This window comes from Eublepharis macularius, chromosome 1 (assembly GCF_028583425.1).
Source record: "Eublepharis macularius isolate TG4126 chromosome 1, MPM_Emac_v1.0, whole genome shotgun sequence".
Lineage (NCBI taxonomy): Eukaryota > Metazoa > Chordata > Lepidosauria > Squamata > Eublepharidae > Eublepharis > Eublepharis macularius.
In genome coordinates, this window is record NC_072790.1 from 103,815,258 (window position 1) to 103,831,885 (window position 16,628).

Below are 16,628 nucleotides of genomic sequence, written 5' to 3' on the forward strand. Positions count from 1 at the left end.
TCTAATGGGAGGCTGCAGTTTTTTATTTTGGGCAGATAAATTAACACAGAACATCCTTTTCATCTTTCAAGATGGAAGTTCTTCATTGATATCCCAGCAAAACCTGAAGGGCAGATTTTGCATTCTCTCCTTAAAAACACTGTCAAACCTTTCACTCTGTGCTACAGTCATTGTGTTTTTCCAGTCACCAACAGTACCTGAGAGAGAGAGAGAGAGCATTGTATTGGAAGTGATCTGATAGACTTTAGTAACTTCTGTATTTTATTATGATGGAAATAAAACTCAAAAATGCAATCCTAATCAGAGTTATACCTTTCTAATCCCTTTGCCTTCAATGGATTTAGAAGGGATTACCTTTGCAGAGATTGGCCAGTAAGTGTCAAATGTTGGCAAGGGAAGAATATTTTCTTTCTTTAAAGTGTGGGGGCTCAGTTCTATGACTATTTTGCTGCTCAAGCGTCAAGGATAAGGACCTAGGGACACTGAGATCCAATATAACAACAACATTTGAGTTATATACCACCCTTAAGATAATTTAACACCCACTCAGAGTGGTTTACATAGTGTGTCATTATTATCCCCACAACAATAATCACCCTGTGAGGTGGGTGGGGCTGAGAGAGCTTCTAGAAGCTGTGACTGACCCAAGGTCACCCAACTGGCTTCAAGTGGAGGAGTGGGGAATCAAACCGGTTCTCCAGATCAGAGTCCTGCGCTCTTAACCAATACACCAGACTGGCTCTCAATGGAGCCAGTTTGGTGTATAAAGACCGCAGTAGGTGCATTTGCCTAGTTTTGATGAGGAGTCAATACCAGCAGTGAGGGAGGGGCAGCATCTCTCAGCATAAGGGTCTGTGCTGGCTGCTGGAGTGACCCTTGCATGATAGAGGAGTGCTGCAGAGAAGTGTTCTGCAGGGTAACTAGTAGAAATAAAATGGAAGGAGGAACTATTGCAGTTCAACATCTCCAAAAGCGCTGTTCTGTTTTGGTTACAGGCTACTATTGCTTGTTCGTGTACTTGCTTGATGCTCCATGGGTTTGCCCCCCAGTTCTGTAATCTATATTTTAAAAATATGTACATGCCATTATTTCTCCTCACATAAATTGGAGCTCGTAAGACTCTTGTGTTTTCTCCATTGAAGGAAGTGGATCCTAAAGTAGCTGTCAGTGGAACATCCCATTGAGCATCCTAATAGGATGCTACGTTTACAAAGCACAGATCCTCCACATTAACCCTTGGAATCCCTAGTTCTAGTGTGATTCATTTGATCCATTCAAATTCTACATACATTTTAGGGGTTTCTAATTGGACGTATTGAATTTAGAGAAATAAAATCTCAAATCTTGCAGTATATAGTAGAAGAGGCCATACTCATTGCTATGTTATATGAGCCAATTTATGGGACTTAAATTTGAATCGCTATGATTCTCTGATTACTTGGCATGACTTACCTTTACGGAGAAAGTGTCCTTTGCCTTTCTCTATGATATCAGGTGGCAAGTGCTCATAGTTTGTTCTGGGATCTCTTCTCTGTTTATCAAATGAAGCCTTATCCACAACGTCATGCAACTCTTTCTCAGTCAGCTTCTTTCCTAGAAAGTTGCATATTTTCAATACAGAACTTCTCAGGTCCTGAAATGGCACCATAAGAACCCAGTAACTAAAAAAATCAGGAATGAGAATAATAAAAGGTTGAAAGTCTAAATATTATTTTGGGGTGCTGAAATTTGCTTTCCTGTTCGGCCAGTTCAAAGATAGTATTATCAGTTGTGTTCCCCTCTCTTTTTGACTAATCACTACATTTAAATACAAGAGCATATTTATTTTCCAAGTATTAAATAAATGGGGCCAGAGCTACAGTAGCTTTTATGACTACTGATTGGTGACAGGTTAACTGCAACATGGCTGATATAAAGTAGAAATTCATCACAGTGCCTAATGGGTGTACATATATCTCACCTCTTGAGAACTGGTATCAGCTTAAATGACTGGGTGTCATGATTTCTGAAGGCAACATTTTGTACAAATTCAGAATGGTAAGCAAGTCAACTACTTTGGTTCATGTCGGCACAGGCACAATCCTACCAGAGTGTTGATTACTAAATATGCATATCACCCCTTTTATCCATTCTGCAAATATCTGAATATAATGGATAAAAATGCCTAATATACATCAGGCATTTTTGCTGATTGTTTATTTTTAAACTAAACTGTCTTACCTTCTTCATTTCTTCATAGGTAAGAAAAAGAATGTTGAAGTTATCCTTGTGACCATACCAGCCTTCTACATGGTCAAGCCATAAACTAGCTAGAACTGACAGAAAACAAAATAGTTTTGATTATTAAAAATAAAGCAGATCTAAAGGAGAGCTGGTGTTGTACAGTGGTGTGAGATGGCAATTTTCAGTTCCAGTTTTATCTTGGTCATGAATGAATGAAATCCGGCCCTCAAGTCAGAGTTGACTTATGGCGACCCCTGGTGGGGTTTTCATGGCAAGAGACTAACAGAGGTGGTTTGCCATTGCCTGCCTCTGCAACCTTAGTCTTTGTTGGAGGTCTCCCTTCCAATTACTAACCAAGGACCCTGCTTAGCTTCTGAGATCTGACTAGACATTAAAACTGAAGATGGGCAGCCATGTTAGTCTGTTTGCAGCAGTAGAAAAGAGCAAGAGTCCAGTCGCACCTATAAGATTAACAAAATTTGTGGTAGGGCATGAGCTTTCGTGAGCCACAGCTGTATCTGAAGAAGTGAGCTCTGGCCTACCACAAATGTTGTTAGTCTTATAGGTGCTATTGGACTCTTGTTCATCCTTTAATGTATGCATACATGCTGTTTGTAGTTCAGTTCTTTAAAAAGAGCTAAGATGGGAAGGCTGCTCCATAGAAAAGGTATCTAAGAGGCACCCCATCCAAACAAAGACCAGCTTTCTTGGTTGAGGAGCATTTTTTTCATTCTTTAGAAAAATATATATTCTGCCTCTCAAAAGAGCTGCTTGAGGCAGATCACAAAGGAAAACATGATAAAATCATTCTGATTAACAAATCATTAAAAAAAGCAGCCAATAAAAAAAACAGGCCAGATTATAAAATATCATAAACCATTTAGCAACAGAAATGCTTTAGCTTGGTGCTTTAAAAAGAGTATTACATAATTCTTTCTATTGTGGGGTAAAGTCCCCATTTTAGGTTTTGACACAGGTCTTAACCAATTAACTACAAAATCCCTTCTAATTGGGATGGACCCTTCCAGATCATTAAAACATTCTACATAGCCTTGAAAAGTATTCAATCTCTGATGATAATCCATGTCAACCCATGATATGCTGCCAACCTATTTCACATCTTACTTACCTTTACCCTGTTCATGAGGTAAATACATGATCACTAGCCTTCCTGTTGGTTGGATCCCCCACACCAACTAGTCAACAGATTTGAATAAATGAGAGTCTGCAAAAAGTCTAAATATGATGTATAATCTCAAGAAGAAAATCCATCATGATTTCACAATCATGATATGGTGACGTGCTCTACTATTTTCTTTAATTTATATGGTCTTACTTTGATTTCTTTTTAGAAACTATGAAAATTTCATTCATGTTCATTTTCAAAAGCTTGAGTCTGAAACTGGAGATTTATGCTGTTTTAAGAAATCCCAGCAATCACAACATGATACTGTTTTTTAAAAAAATTTCTGCTTTGCCACATCTCATAGGCTCACATTTATAACAAACTCACTGCAATCCAAGGCAGTTACACTCTTCTAAACCTATTAAATGGACTGAGACGAGTGTATATACTATACATAAGCTAACTCAATGATGTGTGTAATGTCATTGTATCAGCTGAGATCACACAAGATACTCACGAAGTCACTCAGATGTCCCACATAGATAAGTCAGTTTATTGGCATCATACAAAAAGGTTTCAAAACAAGCTACCACTCCCAACCTCCAAGAACGCCAACAACTGAGAGACAAGAAAACCCTAAAACCCTAAATACCTTTCAGCTGTGCGGGGGAAACTGTTTCACCTAAAGAGCCATTACAGTACAATGTGCATGGTAAAAAATAGGACTACACATTTAACTCGAAATTCCATATGTTCAAACAGCAACAGTCTCTCTTCCATGAAGGATCTCACGTATGCCCTCGATGCACATATGAAGAGGTCTTGTGTGTGTGTACTTTACTATTCATTTCAATGCAGGAAACGTGTATATACTTTCTATACAGAGTAAGTAAGTGGGGAGGTTGAATTAGGCAGGGAAGTTTGATGTGAGCATTAGGCTATGTGCAGGTTGCGGAGAAAATCTAAATTAAGGTATACATGTGTAACCAAGTAAAAAATCTTTCGTTGCCTCTCTGGGTAAGCATTAATACTGTAAATAATGTATTACTGCAGCTGTAAATAGTCCTTCCTTACCTTTGCCAGATAAAAACTTCTCCATAAAACTATCAAAGTCTTCTGCTGTTTCTATTTTGACTGCAATTTTGGAAAAATGGTAATAGGAAACCAAGACATCCTTTGGGTTTCTTGACACATAAATAACCTGCAACAATACTGACAACAATTAAAATAAAACCCAATAAAATCTAGTGGGTTAAGACAATGAAATGAAGCACCTAACAGTGTCTCACTGTTTATGGTTCCCATCCATTTAGATTTATTTGTACCGAGGAGATAGGAATAAAACATTTCTTCTTGAGAATGCCTGGTGAGGACTGACCCCAATCCAGCTCTAACCTAGCTCAGTCCCATTATACCCTTCTAATATCCATGTCAGAAGCTTTCACTCTGGAGAAATTGGCCTTGTCCTTTTATGTATTTGTTGTTCTCCCTTAATTAATTATGATCATTTTTCCAGGCTGCAGAAATGCCTTTTCAGAAGATCTTCCAAGTACCTCTGTTTCCAGAAGTAAGGTCACAGGGCCTTCTCTATTGCATTCAGCATCTTGGTTATGCAACACCCTCTCCACAGCCATTGGATTGGTGCCAACCCTGACTTTTCTTTCTGGAGAGGTATGGATTTTTTAAATCTCACTTCTACATTATGCCTTTCAGTATGGCCTAGTTTGGTTTTGAAATCTTTTATGTTCTGTTTTTTAGTACTCTCTTTATAATAATAACATTTGATTTATATACCGCCCTTTAGGACAATTTAATGCCCACTCACAGCCATTTACAACATTTATTATTATTATCCTCAGTCACAACAAAACCCTGTGAAGTCAGTGGGGCTGAGAGAGCTCCTAGAAGCTGTGACTGACCCAATATCACCCAGCTGACTTCAAGTGGAGGAGTGGGGAATCAAACCTGGTTCTCCAGATTAGAGTCCTGCACTCTTAACCACTACACCAAACCAGCTCTCTAGTTCTCTATTTTTTACCGACAGTGCTGACTGCATTGCTGTTTTGTGATTCTATGATACATTGGTGTACACCGTTAGCTATTATTTTAAGTATACTTATTTATATTATGTGCTGTATTTATCATTGTTAATTATTATTAAAATATTACTGTTAAAATGTCGTTAGCCACTTTGACGCCAAGCTAGTAAAAATTGTGGGGTATATAAATATATTTTAATAAATGTCAGTTTCTTTCATTCTTCCCTCTTATCCATCTACAACTTCTACACATATAAACTGAGATAGCGACATCATGAGGTGGGGAGGAGGACTATCCCCTCCCTTCCTCAGTTCCCCTTTCACAGGTTAAGCATGGAGTTCCTGTCATGAATTTCCCTCTGTCTTTTCAATGCATGACAAGCTGGATACTTGCTATTTGAGCTGAGGAAAAGGATGAAATTATGCTTGAAATGAGTTATATAAGCACTCCATTAAGACAAAAAAGTAGTACTTAACCCTTTTCAGGGCTGTGTGAACCCATGAAAGTCAGCCTGGGTGGAAAAGAAGCAGCCGACCCTCTTACTTTAGAGTCATAAAGATCAGTACTGAGCCCTGGGCAATTTGCAATCACACATGCTCACTGCAGAAGCAAGAGAGGCTTGTAGAAATCTCCTGAGAGGCTTAATATTGTAATCGGAAACCAAATTAGAAGAAGGCATTGTATTGTATGAAATTATAAAACTAGTAGACCTTACTTTTCCTCTTTTGTTTCTTAACCCCTTTGGTACCATATAGTAGGGTAGATGGCATGCAAAGAGTCGAGGGGATGGGCGATTAATGTAATCTGTACCACGGATATTGTACTCCAGCCACGGGACTCTGTCAAGTAAATCAATGTCCTCAGTTCCATCTCGATGACCTTCATGATAAATCAGGCTCAAAATGTTTTGAGTCCATGTTGTGCCTGTGAATTTGAATAAAGCTTATTATTGACTTAATACCATTAACATACATATTACTTGGTAGTATAAAACACTAGCCTCTTCCCCAACCAACTTACTGTCTAAGAGTCTCTCTACACAAGACTTTTGACATGTGTTCTTCATGTGTTGGGAGATACAATGTTACCTGGGAAGCATAGTTTTAAATGACAGAGCTGGCGGAGATTGCTCTGGAGGGGACAGATTCTCTCACAGCCCTCTGCCACTTCTGGCGTGCTGCTCTGTCTCCCTTTTTGGAGCCTTTGCCCTGCCGAGGCTCAGATAATTTGAAGTTTTAAGCAGTGAGGGCAGCAAGGCAAAGGATCTGGAAGGGGAGACCGTCTGGCATGCCAGAGGCAGCAGAGGGCTGTGAGAGAATCCATCCCCTCCAGAGCAATCTCCGCTGGCACTGTCATTTAAAACTACACTTCTCGGCTAACACTGCATCTCCCGGCACTTGACAAACATGCCCCCAAGTGTCTGGGTTCCCCAGACCCAACTTGAGTTCCCTGCAGCTATACAACAGCTTTGGGAAATAGCTGTTAAAAAATAAAGGAGAGCCCAAACAGCTTCAGAATGCCTCCGCGGTGTGTGTGTGTGTGTCAAATTATTCTTTACAAAAATATTTGTAGTCTTACCTGATTTGGGATAAGTGACTAGAAATACATCACTGTCTCTGATTTCAAAATCTTCCAGTGAATCTAGGTATTCTGCTGTAGCCAACTGTGGTTGGAAATAAAATCTTTTGTGGCTGAAAAGGTACTCCTCTGGTGGCTGCATTGCTAACACTGTTGATATAATATTACAAACATTCAGATTGGTTCCTTTCGTTACAGTAGAATCAGTAATTACAAAAGCAGTGGCTTCCATTCTACATTAAAGTTCTTCTTCCAACTTAAGTGGCTCTTCTGATGAAGGAAGAACTTAAGTTGGAGAAAGGCTCCTTGGACTGGGGAAATGCTTCAAATTTTACTTGATGGGGTGGTAGGATACAAATCACAAATTGGTTTCATTTAGTGTTTATAGATGCCAGCATTCCTTCGATAGCACTGTATATAAGTTCTGTACCAAATGCTTAAAGTATTCTTTTCAGGTACAAAATCAACAATTTCTAATTCACCTTGAAGGTTTAGTATAATTCATCATGCTAAGCGGGAAAACAAGACAGGATGCAAAATGGTTCGCAAGCTTTTGAGCTGTGTAGAATTCTGTTTGTGGTAGTGGCCTTGCTCATCTATACCGCACCACAAAAACAAGGGTGTATTTTGCATTAATACATTCTTTGTAGCATAAGCTTTCATGGGCCCACATCATCACATCAGTGAAATAATATCTCTGTCAGTGAAAAATATAGACAGCAGAGAAACAGGGCTGGGGAACTGTGAAGAGATGTTAAAAGCCTACGAAATGAAAGAAGTGTTCTTGAGACCTGATTATGTAGCACCCTAAACTAGGTATGGTAAACCCAATGTCCAATATCAAAAGCTGTACCTCTTGGTAACTATGTGATGTTAAACTCTTTAACACCTCTAGTGGTTAATAAAAGTACCAAACTCTGTTTAAATCCCTGATGATACAATCCAGCCTACTGATATATTTAATTTACCAATTTCTCTTTGAAGTCTTTCTTTGCAAGAATGGTGACATTCAGAAGAACATCAACAGACTGCCCTGGTAGACTAAAATGGTCAGCCACAGGTTTCTCAGTGTTGCCATGTTTTATATCAAATTTGTATCTATTCTTTTGAGAACAGACTAACCAGTTGATAGTACAAGGGTATTGACAAACAGTTGCATGTATACCAATGGAGGACAAGTTGAAGAATAAGCCACAGCTAATATTATTTGGTCCTACAATAGTGTTGCCCTCTGACCCAGATAGCCCAGGCAAGCCTGATCTCATCAGATCTCAGAAGCTAAGCAGGGTTGGCCTTGGTTAGTAACTGGATGGGAGACCTCCAACAAAGACTAGGGTTACAGAGGCAGGCAATAGCAAACCACCTCTGTTAGTCTCCTGTCATGAAAACCCTACCAGTGGTCATCATAAGTCAGCTATGACTTGACAGCACTATCCATCACCATAATAGTATTGCAAGAATGGGGGACAGGGTTGAAATCTGGACATGATGCTGGAATCTGGTTTCTGGACCTATTGTTTAGGATATATATTTATTCCTAGATGCAGAGAAGTTAGCCTTGTTAGTCTGTGGTAGCAAAATCAAAAAGAGTCCAGTAGCACCTTTAAGACTAACCAATTTTATTTTAGCATATTTTATGCTAAAATAAAATTGGTTAGTCTTAAAGGTGCTACTGGACTCTTTTTGATATTTATTCCTAGCATCTTTTTTCTCCCCTGCTCAGCAGGTAATTAGCAGCATTGTCAAAGCTGGGAACATAGAGCATCTATTATTTTGTGTGGACATCTTCATTCATGGGAATATGTACACAGTCCCCTGATCCATGTGTTTATGAATCCAGTATTTAAACACAAGGCAGTGCTATATCAATTGTGTAGCATGATCTGCATACACAGCTACTCATTCAGCTGGAGGAGCCAAATGGCAAACAGATAATCAATTTGTATGCAAAGGTCTCCTCTCTCTTTAAAACTTTCAGTAAAGCTTTATTTTTAATGAGATACAAGCAAATGGAGTTCCTTTCTCCACTGAAGTGAATGTAGAACTCCATTGGCAGGGAAATTCTATATATGTGCTGGACCACACCCCCTCACTATGCATATATGTTTAACTCAATCACAAAAATAGTTTTTAAAAATCGCCCAACTCAAACTGGTAATATTTTTGATACAAGAACATTTTTGTTAATTGTTTTCCTTTTATCAGTATATATCCCTTTTTAAAATATATATAGACTGGAATGTATATAAAATATATATAGACTGAAAATATATAGACTGGAATTTCTTTATTTCAAATGTGCTCCACAACACGACACTGAAATCCATTGTACATTATTTTTAAGTTTCTGAATAGTTAATGCAAACAAAGATGTCTTCTAAGTAATATTGTCCTAGCCTCCTCAAAATTTGTAAACCCAGTGTGGATGTTTAAGACACCAAACAAAGTGAGTCTAGGTACACTACAGAGTATAATACAGTATATCTTCCCCAACTTCCGTTCATATTCATACATTGATTCCTCAGTATTCTAGCACATTTGCCATCCAGATAAAATGACATTGTCTGAACTCTCAGACATAAAAATAAATAAAATTTAATTCCTGAAATCACCATGAAAACATGGTTGAACACAGTTTACTTTAAAAAGTAAATACCAGTACAAACAGTGTATTATAAACATATTCCATAATTGTCTGAAAATCATTAACATACATTAGCCATAGAGAATTTTCTGTCCTTCGGCATCAGTCACATTAAGCCAAAAATCACCAGGTCAGCACATATTCATTACACGTGGTTGTTATAAGTTCTGCAAACCCCACTAAAAATTCATAATTTTCAGGCCCAGATCCATACTGCTTAGATGAGCTATTAATGGCTGACACTATTTTCTGGCATGATGTGGAAGCACATGCCCACACTTCATACTCACTCCCCCCCCAGTGCCTCCCCCCACCAGCAAGGTGAGTGGAGGTGGGGGACAGGGAATTCCCTGCCTCATTAGGGTGTTGGCAGCCCTACCCCTTGCCTTGATATCAGCCCAAATTCAGCATGTAATATTGCAGTTGCAAATGTAAAAGTAGAGGATGTCAATAGACCTCTCTGTCTCACTCATCTAATGGCTGAAGTTTTATCTGACATTTGGTCACCTATACCAATCCTAGCCCTCCAGTCCATGTTTGTATCCAATATTTTAACCAGTAACAGGCATTTTTCATCAATATTAGAAAACTAAGTAATTAAATAGTTGCAGTATATACCCTTTCTAATCTAGGCTGCTTCTACATAGAAGTTTTGGAGCATCTACCTGATAATGCACCCTAATCATCCACTGCTAGGTTCTCCCCAGCTTTGCTCCAATCTTTCACAAATTTGGTTTGATCTGGCCTTTTTTGAAAGGTCCCAGTTAAAGCATATTTAAACACCATGTGGATGGGAAAGTAAACATTTTTAAAGGTCCTGCCCACATCAGTTCCACTTTCCTTGCCTTAGCCCGCCCCCCCTTGCCACACACACCCTTTGCACCACCAGAGAGTTTTTCTTTTTTCTTTTTTAGGGTTTTAGAAATGGGTACTTGCTATTTGACAATAGCATTATAACATTATAACACTCTATTGACACAACCTTCTGGCTTTTCTGAAGTTCCAGCTTTCATTTCTGAAAAAGTAAGTCACAAACACTTTTTGTTGCTGAGATGAAACTTTTCCCTTATATTTCAGAGGGGGAGCCCTCCCATGGCAGGGGAAGTGGAAATGGTGGATGACACAGGAAGGTATGCGCCTAACTCCCACATGGCACGGACATTGCAGATGCCTCTGCTGCAGCGATGCAGATGCCATGCAGATGCAGCCCTAGAAAGTTGTACTTACAGTCCTTGCTTTCTGACCTGCTTTCGGCTCTGGTGAGAAGGCTCTTCTGTTCCCCAGAGTATTCTAGCTGAACAATGAAGAATAAACGTCAGTGCCTCAAGCGAAGCAAACTATTTATAGTAGCTGTAGAGTTGACCTGAATTTATGCTGAAGTTTTAAAAAATCTGGTCAGGACTCTGAACTATGGACTGCACCTTAATAAAACATTGTACAAGGTGCCATTTACAAGCGTTATTCCCACCAGCATTACAAGGAGCAGCTGAAATATACAAAGTCCAAAGTTTAGAAATCTGCAACCTTCCAATCTACTTTCAAATCTGCCATAGTTGGCTCTTCTACTGCCCTGTATATTCAGGCTGAGCAATGAATGATGATTCTTAGGGCTTCAAGCAAAGCCAATTTGACTGTTGCTACATAGAGTGATAAGATTCAGGGAAAATAGAATATGTTGTTTTTAGAGCCCAAGATAATGCACTCACATTGAGATGTCAAATAAATCTAGACTCGTCCCTATTGTAATATTTTTATTATAATAGCTCAATGTTTGCTGTATTGCTTTGATGAATATTGGGTAAAAAATTAAAAACACTAAGTGTAGTTTTGAAGGGACATGCATTGTGAAAACTGGAGCCTTTATTCTTGTTTGGAGTGGATTGGGTGGAAATAAAGAGGGTGTGAGGGTTACATCCTTTACTTTTTCCCAGGCCCCAGAATCACTAAGACCTCTGCTGAAGATTTAATTATTGGGTCACACAGAATGCACACTACCCAACCCAAGAAGAAGAGAAGATCAAAGATTCAGGAAGAGCCTTTGCTTCTGCACAAGAAAAACAAACGTCAACAATCGTCTTCAAACTGGTAAAAATACTGTTGTGCCTGCTGAGATCTAGCGCAGAAAACATAAAAAGGCCTGAAAATCTCCAAAGTGTCATCACATGCACAAAGAAATACTTCCACTGAATTATACAAATCAAGCAGACCCGCAGACCAATCCTGATCAAAAATCAACTCTATATCAATGGAATGGGTTCCTAAACCACAAACTCTGGCTATAATCCTATTTACTTCCAAGTAAACAGGATTTTAGCCAGAATTTGTGATTCAGGAGCCCATTCCATGATAATATCGTTAAAGTGCAATCAAGAGAAGTATCTGTACATTTCTTCCCAGAAGGTAAATAGCAGATTTGGGTAGCGATTTAAAATGGGGAAATGGTGAAAGAAAAAATGGTTAGAACCTCCTTTCCGCAGGCTGGCCAGATTCCCCCCCCCCATTTTTAAAATGTTGGATATCCCCTCAGAGACCACCCTGTATGCTGCTGACTAGTTTTAGTGCACAAAAGATCAGCCTGATGATGTTCCCATGTTCCACGTGCTCTGCACAACCCTTGTAAATTGAAAGGGGACTATGAATTACACATGAAACTTTAGGCTTATGGTTCTTCCTAGTCCAATCATTTTCCTTGGCCAGAGGCAGATTGGCCATTTAATTTACAAGCACCTGGCTTCACCCTGCTGGCCTGAGCATAATGTGGCCAGCAAGGAGGAACACGTATGGTGGCACCTAACTTTGCCCTTCAAAGAAAAGTACAGACATGGTGGTATCTGCAGGCCTAGGCATGGTCTTTGAGGCTTGGCCCTGTATGCACTTCACCCTGTGCCCAACCTGGGCCCAGTGCAACAAGCAAGGAAGAGAGCACGGTCACAGTGATGCCTGGCTTTACTCTGTGAGAAACAGCATGAGCACAATGGTGCCTGGCTTGGTCTGCTAGGAGAACACTGGTTCCTGACTGCCCTAGTGAGGGTGCAACTAGTGAGACTGCAACTAGTGAGGGTGAACATGGTGGCACCTTCTTCCTCTTCAGCTGGTTCTGCTTCCCTCCATCAGGTGGTGAAGGGGGCATGGTGGTAAGAAGAGGCACAGCTCTTTTCCAGAGCCATTTTATTCTCTCAGTCCATCACCATCCATGGCCTGAATTAGGTTTCTTAATTCATTCACCAAAGATCTATCTGGCCAAGCAGCATGGTGGAACAGACACATCTAAACGTCCGTGAGACTGTGAACAGTCATTTCTGAGGAAGAACAGAAGTAAATTTCTTCCACTTACTAGTTCTAGTTGTGGATGAGAATGATCACTGGCTTCTAAGTCAGCATGACTGCTGTATCCAAGGTGCTTTAATTTAGTCAGCCTAACTTGCATATTTTGGAAATTATTTGCTATTTTTTGTCTATGCCTAGCAAGTAGTACCAAAGCTTGGCAGATCTTCTAACTGCATCTTGCCCATTCCAGGAGAAGTCTTCTCTTTCTATCTAGGACAAGATCTTTCCATCTTGTCCTATTTTCTTATTTGAGAGAACGGCAAAGTTTGTTTTTGCCTTTTCTACACATTTTTATGATACAAAATTCAATAATTGAGTTGGATGGAATCATAAGTCCACTCCAGACCTCAGCTCAAAGACCAAGATCTGACTCCACAATCCATGCCACTGCCTACTACAAGTAGAGAATAGATTATACAGTGCAGAAAGATATCTGAACGGATAGCTATAGATAACTCAAATTCTGAGGCAAGGGAAGGTGGCAGTTGTAGGAGCTAAGGCAAGAAAAATGGCACTGATGTAGGCAGAACCTTAAAAAATACACACTCTTCCCATTTACACGCTATGCAAAGGTACTTTGGCTGTGATCTTTCAAAAAAAATTGTATCAAACAAGGTTTGAGAAAGATTGCAGCAAATCAGGGGAAACACTGGAGTGTGGACAGCTAGGGCACCATGTTGTATGGATGCTTTTAAAAAATGCATCAGTTTGGGTGCCAAACTGGAGCAAAACCTTTGTTTGAAAACAATCTAGATTTCGAGTGAGCAATTCTAGATGTAGGAGCTCTTCTTTGACAGTGTAATCCAATTAAGGGAATCTCAGAAGCTACTTTCAGTGCCAAAGCTCAGGCTCTTGAAATGTCTTGTGATTAGGCAAAGAAAGGGCAGGAACCGATTGCTTCCCAAAGAACAATTCAACCAGCCACATACCTCAAAAGGGAAGGGGGCGGGCTTTGGGCAAGGCTTGTGACATCTAGGGGGGGAAAGCACTGCACCCAGTTCTCTTGGGAACCAATTGTGTATGGTACAGAGAGAGCTCAGCTAATGCCTATTTAGAAACAAGCAGGTGGAAGAGAGGGACTGGTAGAGAAAGAAGGGCAAAAACATATATCTGAAATCCAGCACATGGATCACTAATGTGGGAGAAGCAAAGTGACATCAGAAGGAAGAAGAGTCCAGAAGTAAGGGGCTGGAATGATACTGCGGGTGTGAGGTTGAAAAAGAGAGAGCAGCGGGAGTTGTTAGAGATTTGGAGTAAGGTGCACAAACGGGGGACAGTGGGTGCTCCTTAGCTCCTTCTACAAGTGGATGCCCTTAGCCCAGAGACACCAGGAGAACATAAGACGGTGGAATATGTAGCTAGACATTCTGAAGAACAAAAAGAATAATTTTTATTTAAACATTTTGATAAGCTTTGGAAAATGAATTTTGTTCTTGTGTGGTTTTGTTTGTTGAGTGGACTACAGAGAGAAGCTGTGTGTCAGACACTGGGCACAAGAAAATATTCTAGCATATGTTTTTTTTAAATTTGGTTTTAAATGAACTGCCTTGAAAACTCATACAGTACATGTGCAGAGATCAACATTTGCATAACATTATTTTAAACACAATTTCAGTTAATAATTATAGCAGAGACCTGTTGAAATCTTGGAACTTCTGTCTCCCGTATGAGGCAAATTTATTCAGGAGTTCAGAGAAATTCAGCTGAAAGGATGTGGCAAAATTTGTTCAGAAATTCCTGAGGTAAACATTTTGCCCTCTTCAAAATTCTGCTGCCTTGGGGTGGAATAAGTTCATATGAAAATAGACTTTGTCACTGGATATAAAAACACATTATTCTTACACCTTACAAAAATTAAATGATGAAAATAAACAACTGAGCATGAGAAATAGAAATATGAATGCCCATTTAATGTAGTGATCTGAGATTATGATCTGTGATTTAGATGATTAAATCTCACTAAGTCACAAATTCTCTAGATAGGCAAACCATTATCTTTTGGCCTCATCTCCCATCAATATGAGAAAAATAATACTGATCTCTCTTATCTGTTCTTCTAGGCTGAACCTCAGAAAATTCAATGAAAATGTATGTGAAATATTCTGAATGTTTGAAAATTGCAAGCACTTGTTTAAGCAGCATAAATTCAGTATGCATAAGTAAGACATGCCCCAGAAGCAACTGTTTCCTGAAAGTCATGCTTTCCCTCAGTCCACTCTCAAGATGTTTGAACCCTGAACAACAGGGAATGGTAGTAACTGCATTTTTATATTGCAGTGAATGTGAGTTGTGAAAGCAAATGCTTCTCTTCCCACTCCACCATATAGACCTTTTACCCCATGACAAACATAGAGATGGCTAGCTCCATTTTGCACTTTTCAACCAGCAGTGTTGCATGCATGCATGGATTGTGTAATCTGATTCATATCCCGGCCTACCAAACTGCATCCCTTGGGCTTTTCTTCTCAAGGTAATTGTACTCACTTTGTATTCTGTTGCTGTGATTTCACTATGTAACTTTGCCTTCAAGGAATAATTAGTTATAAAGATGAGTTCAGACAAACATTCCTCCACCCACCCACCCAAATGCTCTTTTCTGGCTTAACTAAAGCAAAACTACAGGTGTCACTTGACTCTAATACTACATTTACATTGTTGATATAGTGGCTTTTTTATTTTCCCAAATAATCCTGGGCACTGAGCTTGCTGCCACAAACTATCCACTACAACCTGAAGATCTCTTTCCCTATCAGTCATCTCCAGTTCAGACCACATCAGAGTATATTTAAAGTGAAGGGGGGTTTTTTTGCTACAGTGTTATCACCATGCACTGTAGATTTTGTATTAGACTCAATTTCCATGCTTATAGTCCTGAGAAATTTATTTTGGAAGATTTCCAAACTTATACTCTCCTGTAAGTGCCAACGCTCGTCAGAACACAGATCTTGATAACTGAGGTTTTTTCATCCAAAATGCGTAGAATGGGCTTAATATAAGAGATGGGAAATTATTAATGTAAAACTGGCATACATCTGTTTCTTGTATCCAATATCAGTTGTTCAAAACATTTCTTTTCTCAGATATCAGAGGAGTTATCAGTGTATAGTAAAAAGTCCAGTAGCATCTTTAAGACTACTCAACTTTATTAAGGCATAAGCTTTCGAGAACCACAGCTCTCTTCGTCAGCTGCATCTGATGAAGAGAGCTGTGGTTCTCAAAAGCTTATGCCTCAATAAAGTTGGTTAGTCTTAAAGGTGCTACTGGAAATTTTACTATTTTTCTTAGATAGTTTACTTCTAATTTGTTTTGGACCTAATTCCTTATTAAGGAAAGATTTCAAAACTTTTCCTCAAGAGATGTCTTCCTGAGTTATATGTGTGTTAGGCAGAAAACTATTACATTTTTTCTTGTGCATTTTAATAAGTTTTCTGCCTTTTAAAGATGCCATGTATATTTCTGCTTGTCTTGTTAAAATATATATATACTTTGTATTGTCGAAGACTTTCACGGCCGGAGAACGATGGTTGTTGTGGGTTTTCCGGGCTGTATTGCCGTGGTCTTGGCATTGTAGTTCCTGACAGCTGCTGGCGAAACGTCAGGAACTACAATGCCAAGACCACGGCAATACAGCCCGGAAAACCCACAACAACCATATATATACTTTGTTTGTGAACTACCACTTTATGTACA

At 39.3% G+C, this 16,628-nt stretch overlaps 1 protein-coding gene across 8 annotated transcripts in view; it reads right to left on the reverse strand.

The window, feature by feature from the left end:
- LOC129346355 (amine sulfotransferase-like) overlaps positions 1–16,628 on the reverse strand; it is a 22,366-nt gene continuing 5,738 nt past the window's right edge. For 2 of the 8 annotated variants that reach the window (XM_055003739.1, XM_055003808.1), the window contains 7 exons: positions 10,839–10,901; positions 6,968–7,117; positions 6,105–6,313; positions 4,424–4,550; positions 2,221–2,315; positions 1,453–1,633; positions 1–197 (listed from right to left, as the gene is read on the reverse strand). In XM_055003739.1, coding sequence (XP_054859714.1) covers positions 67–197; positions 1,453–1,633; positions 2,221–2,315; positions 4,424–4,550; positions 6,105–6,313; positions 6,968–7,117; positions 10,839–10,901 — 956 coding nt within the window. In that variant the 3' untranslated portion in view covers positions 1–66. Of the gene's footprint in view, positions 198–1,452; positions 1,634–2,220; positions 2,316–4,423; positions 4,551–6,104; positions 6,314–6,967; positions 7,118–10,276; positions 10,437–10,838; positions 10,906–14,573; positions 14,714–16,628 lie in introns of those variants that run through there. The other 6 variants (XM_055003874.1, XM_055003945.1, XM_055003999.1 and 3 more) reach the window with 5 other exon arrangements.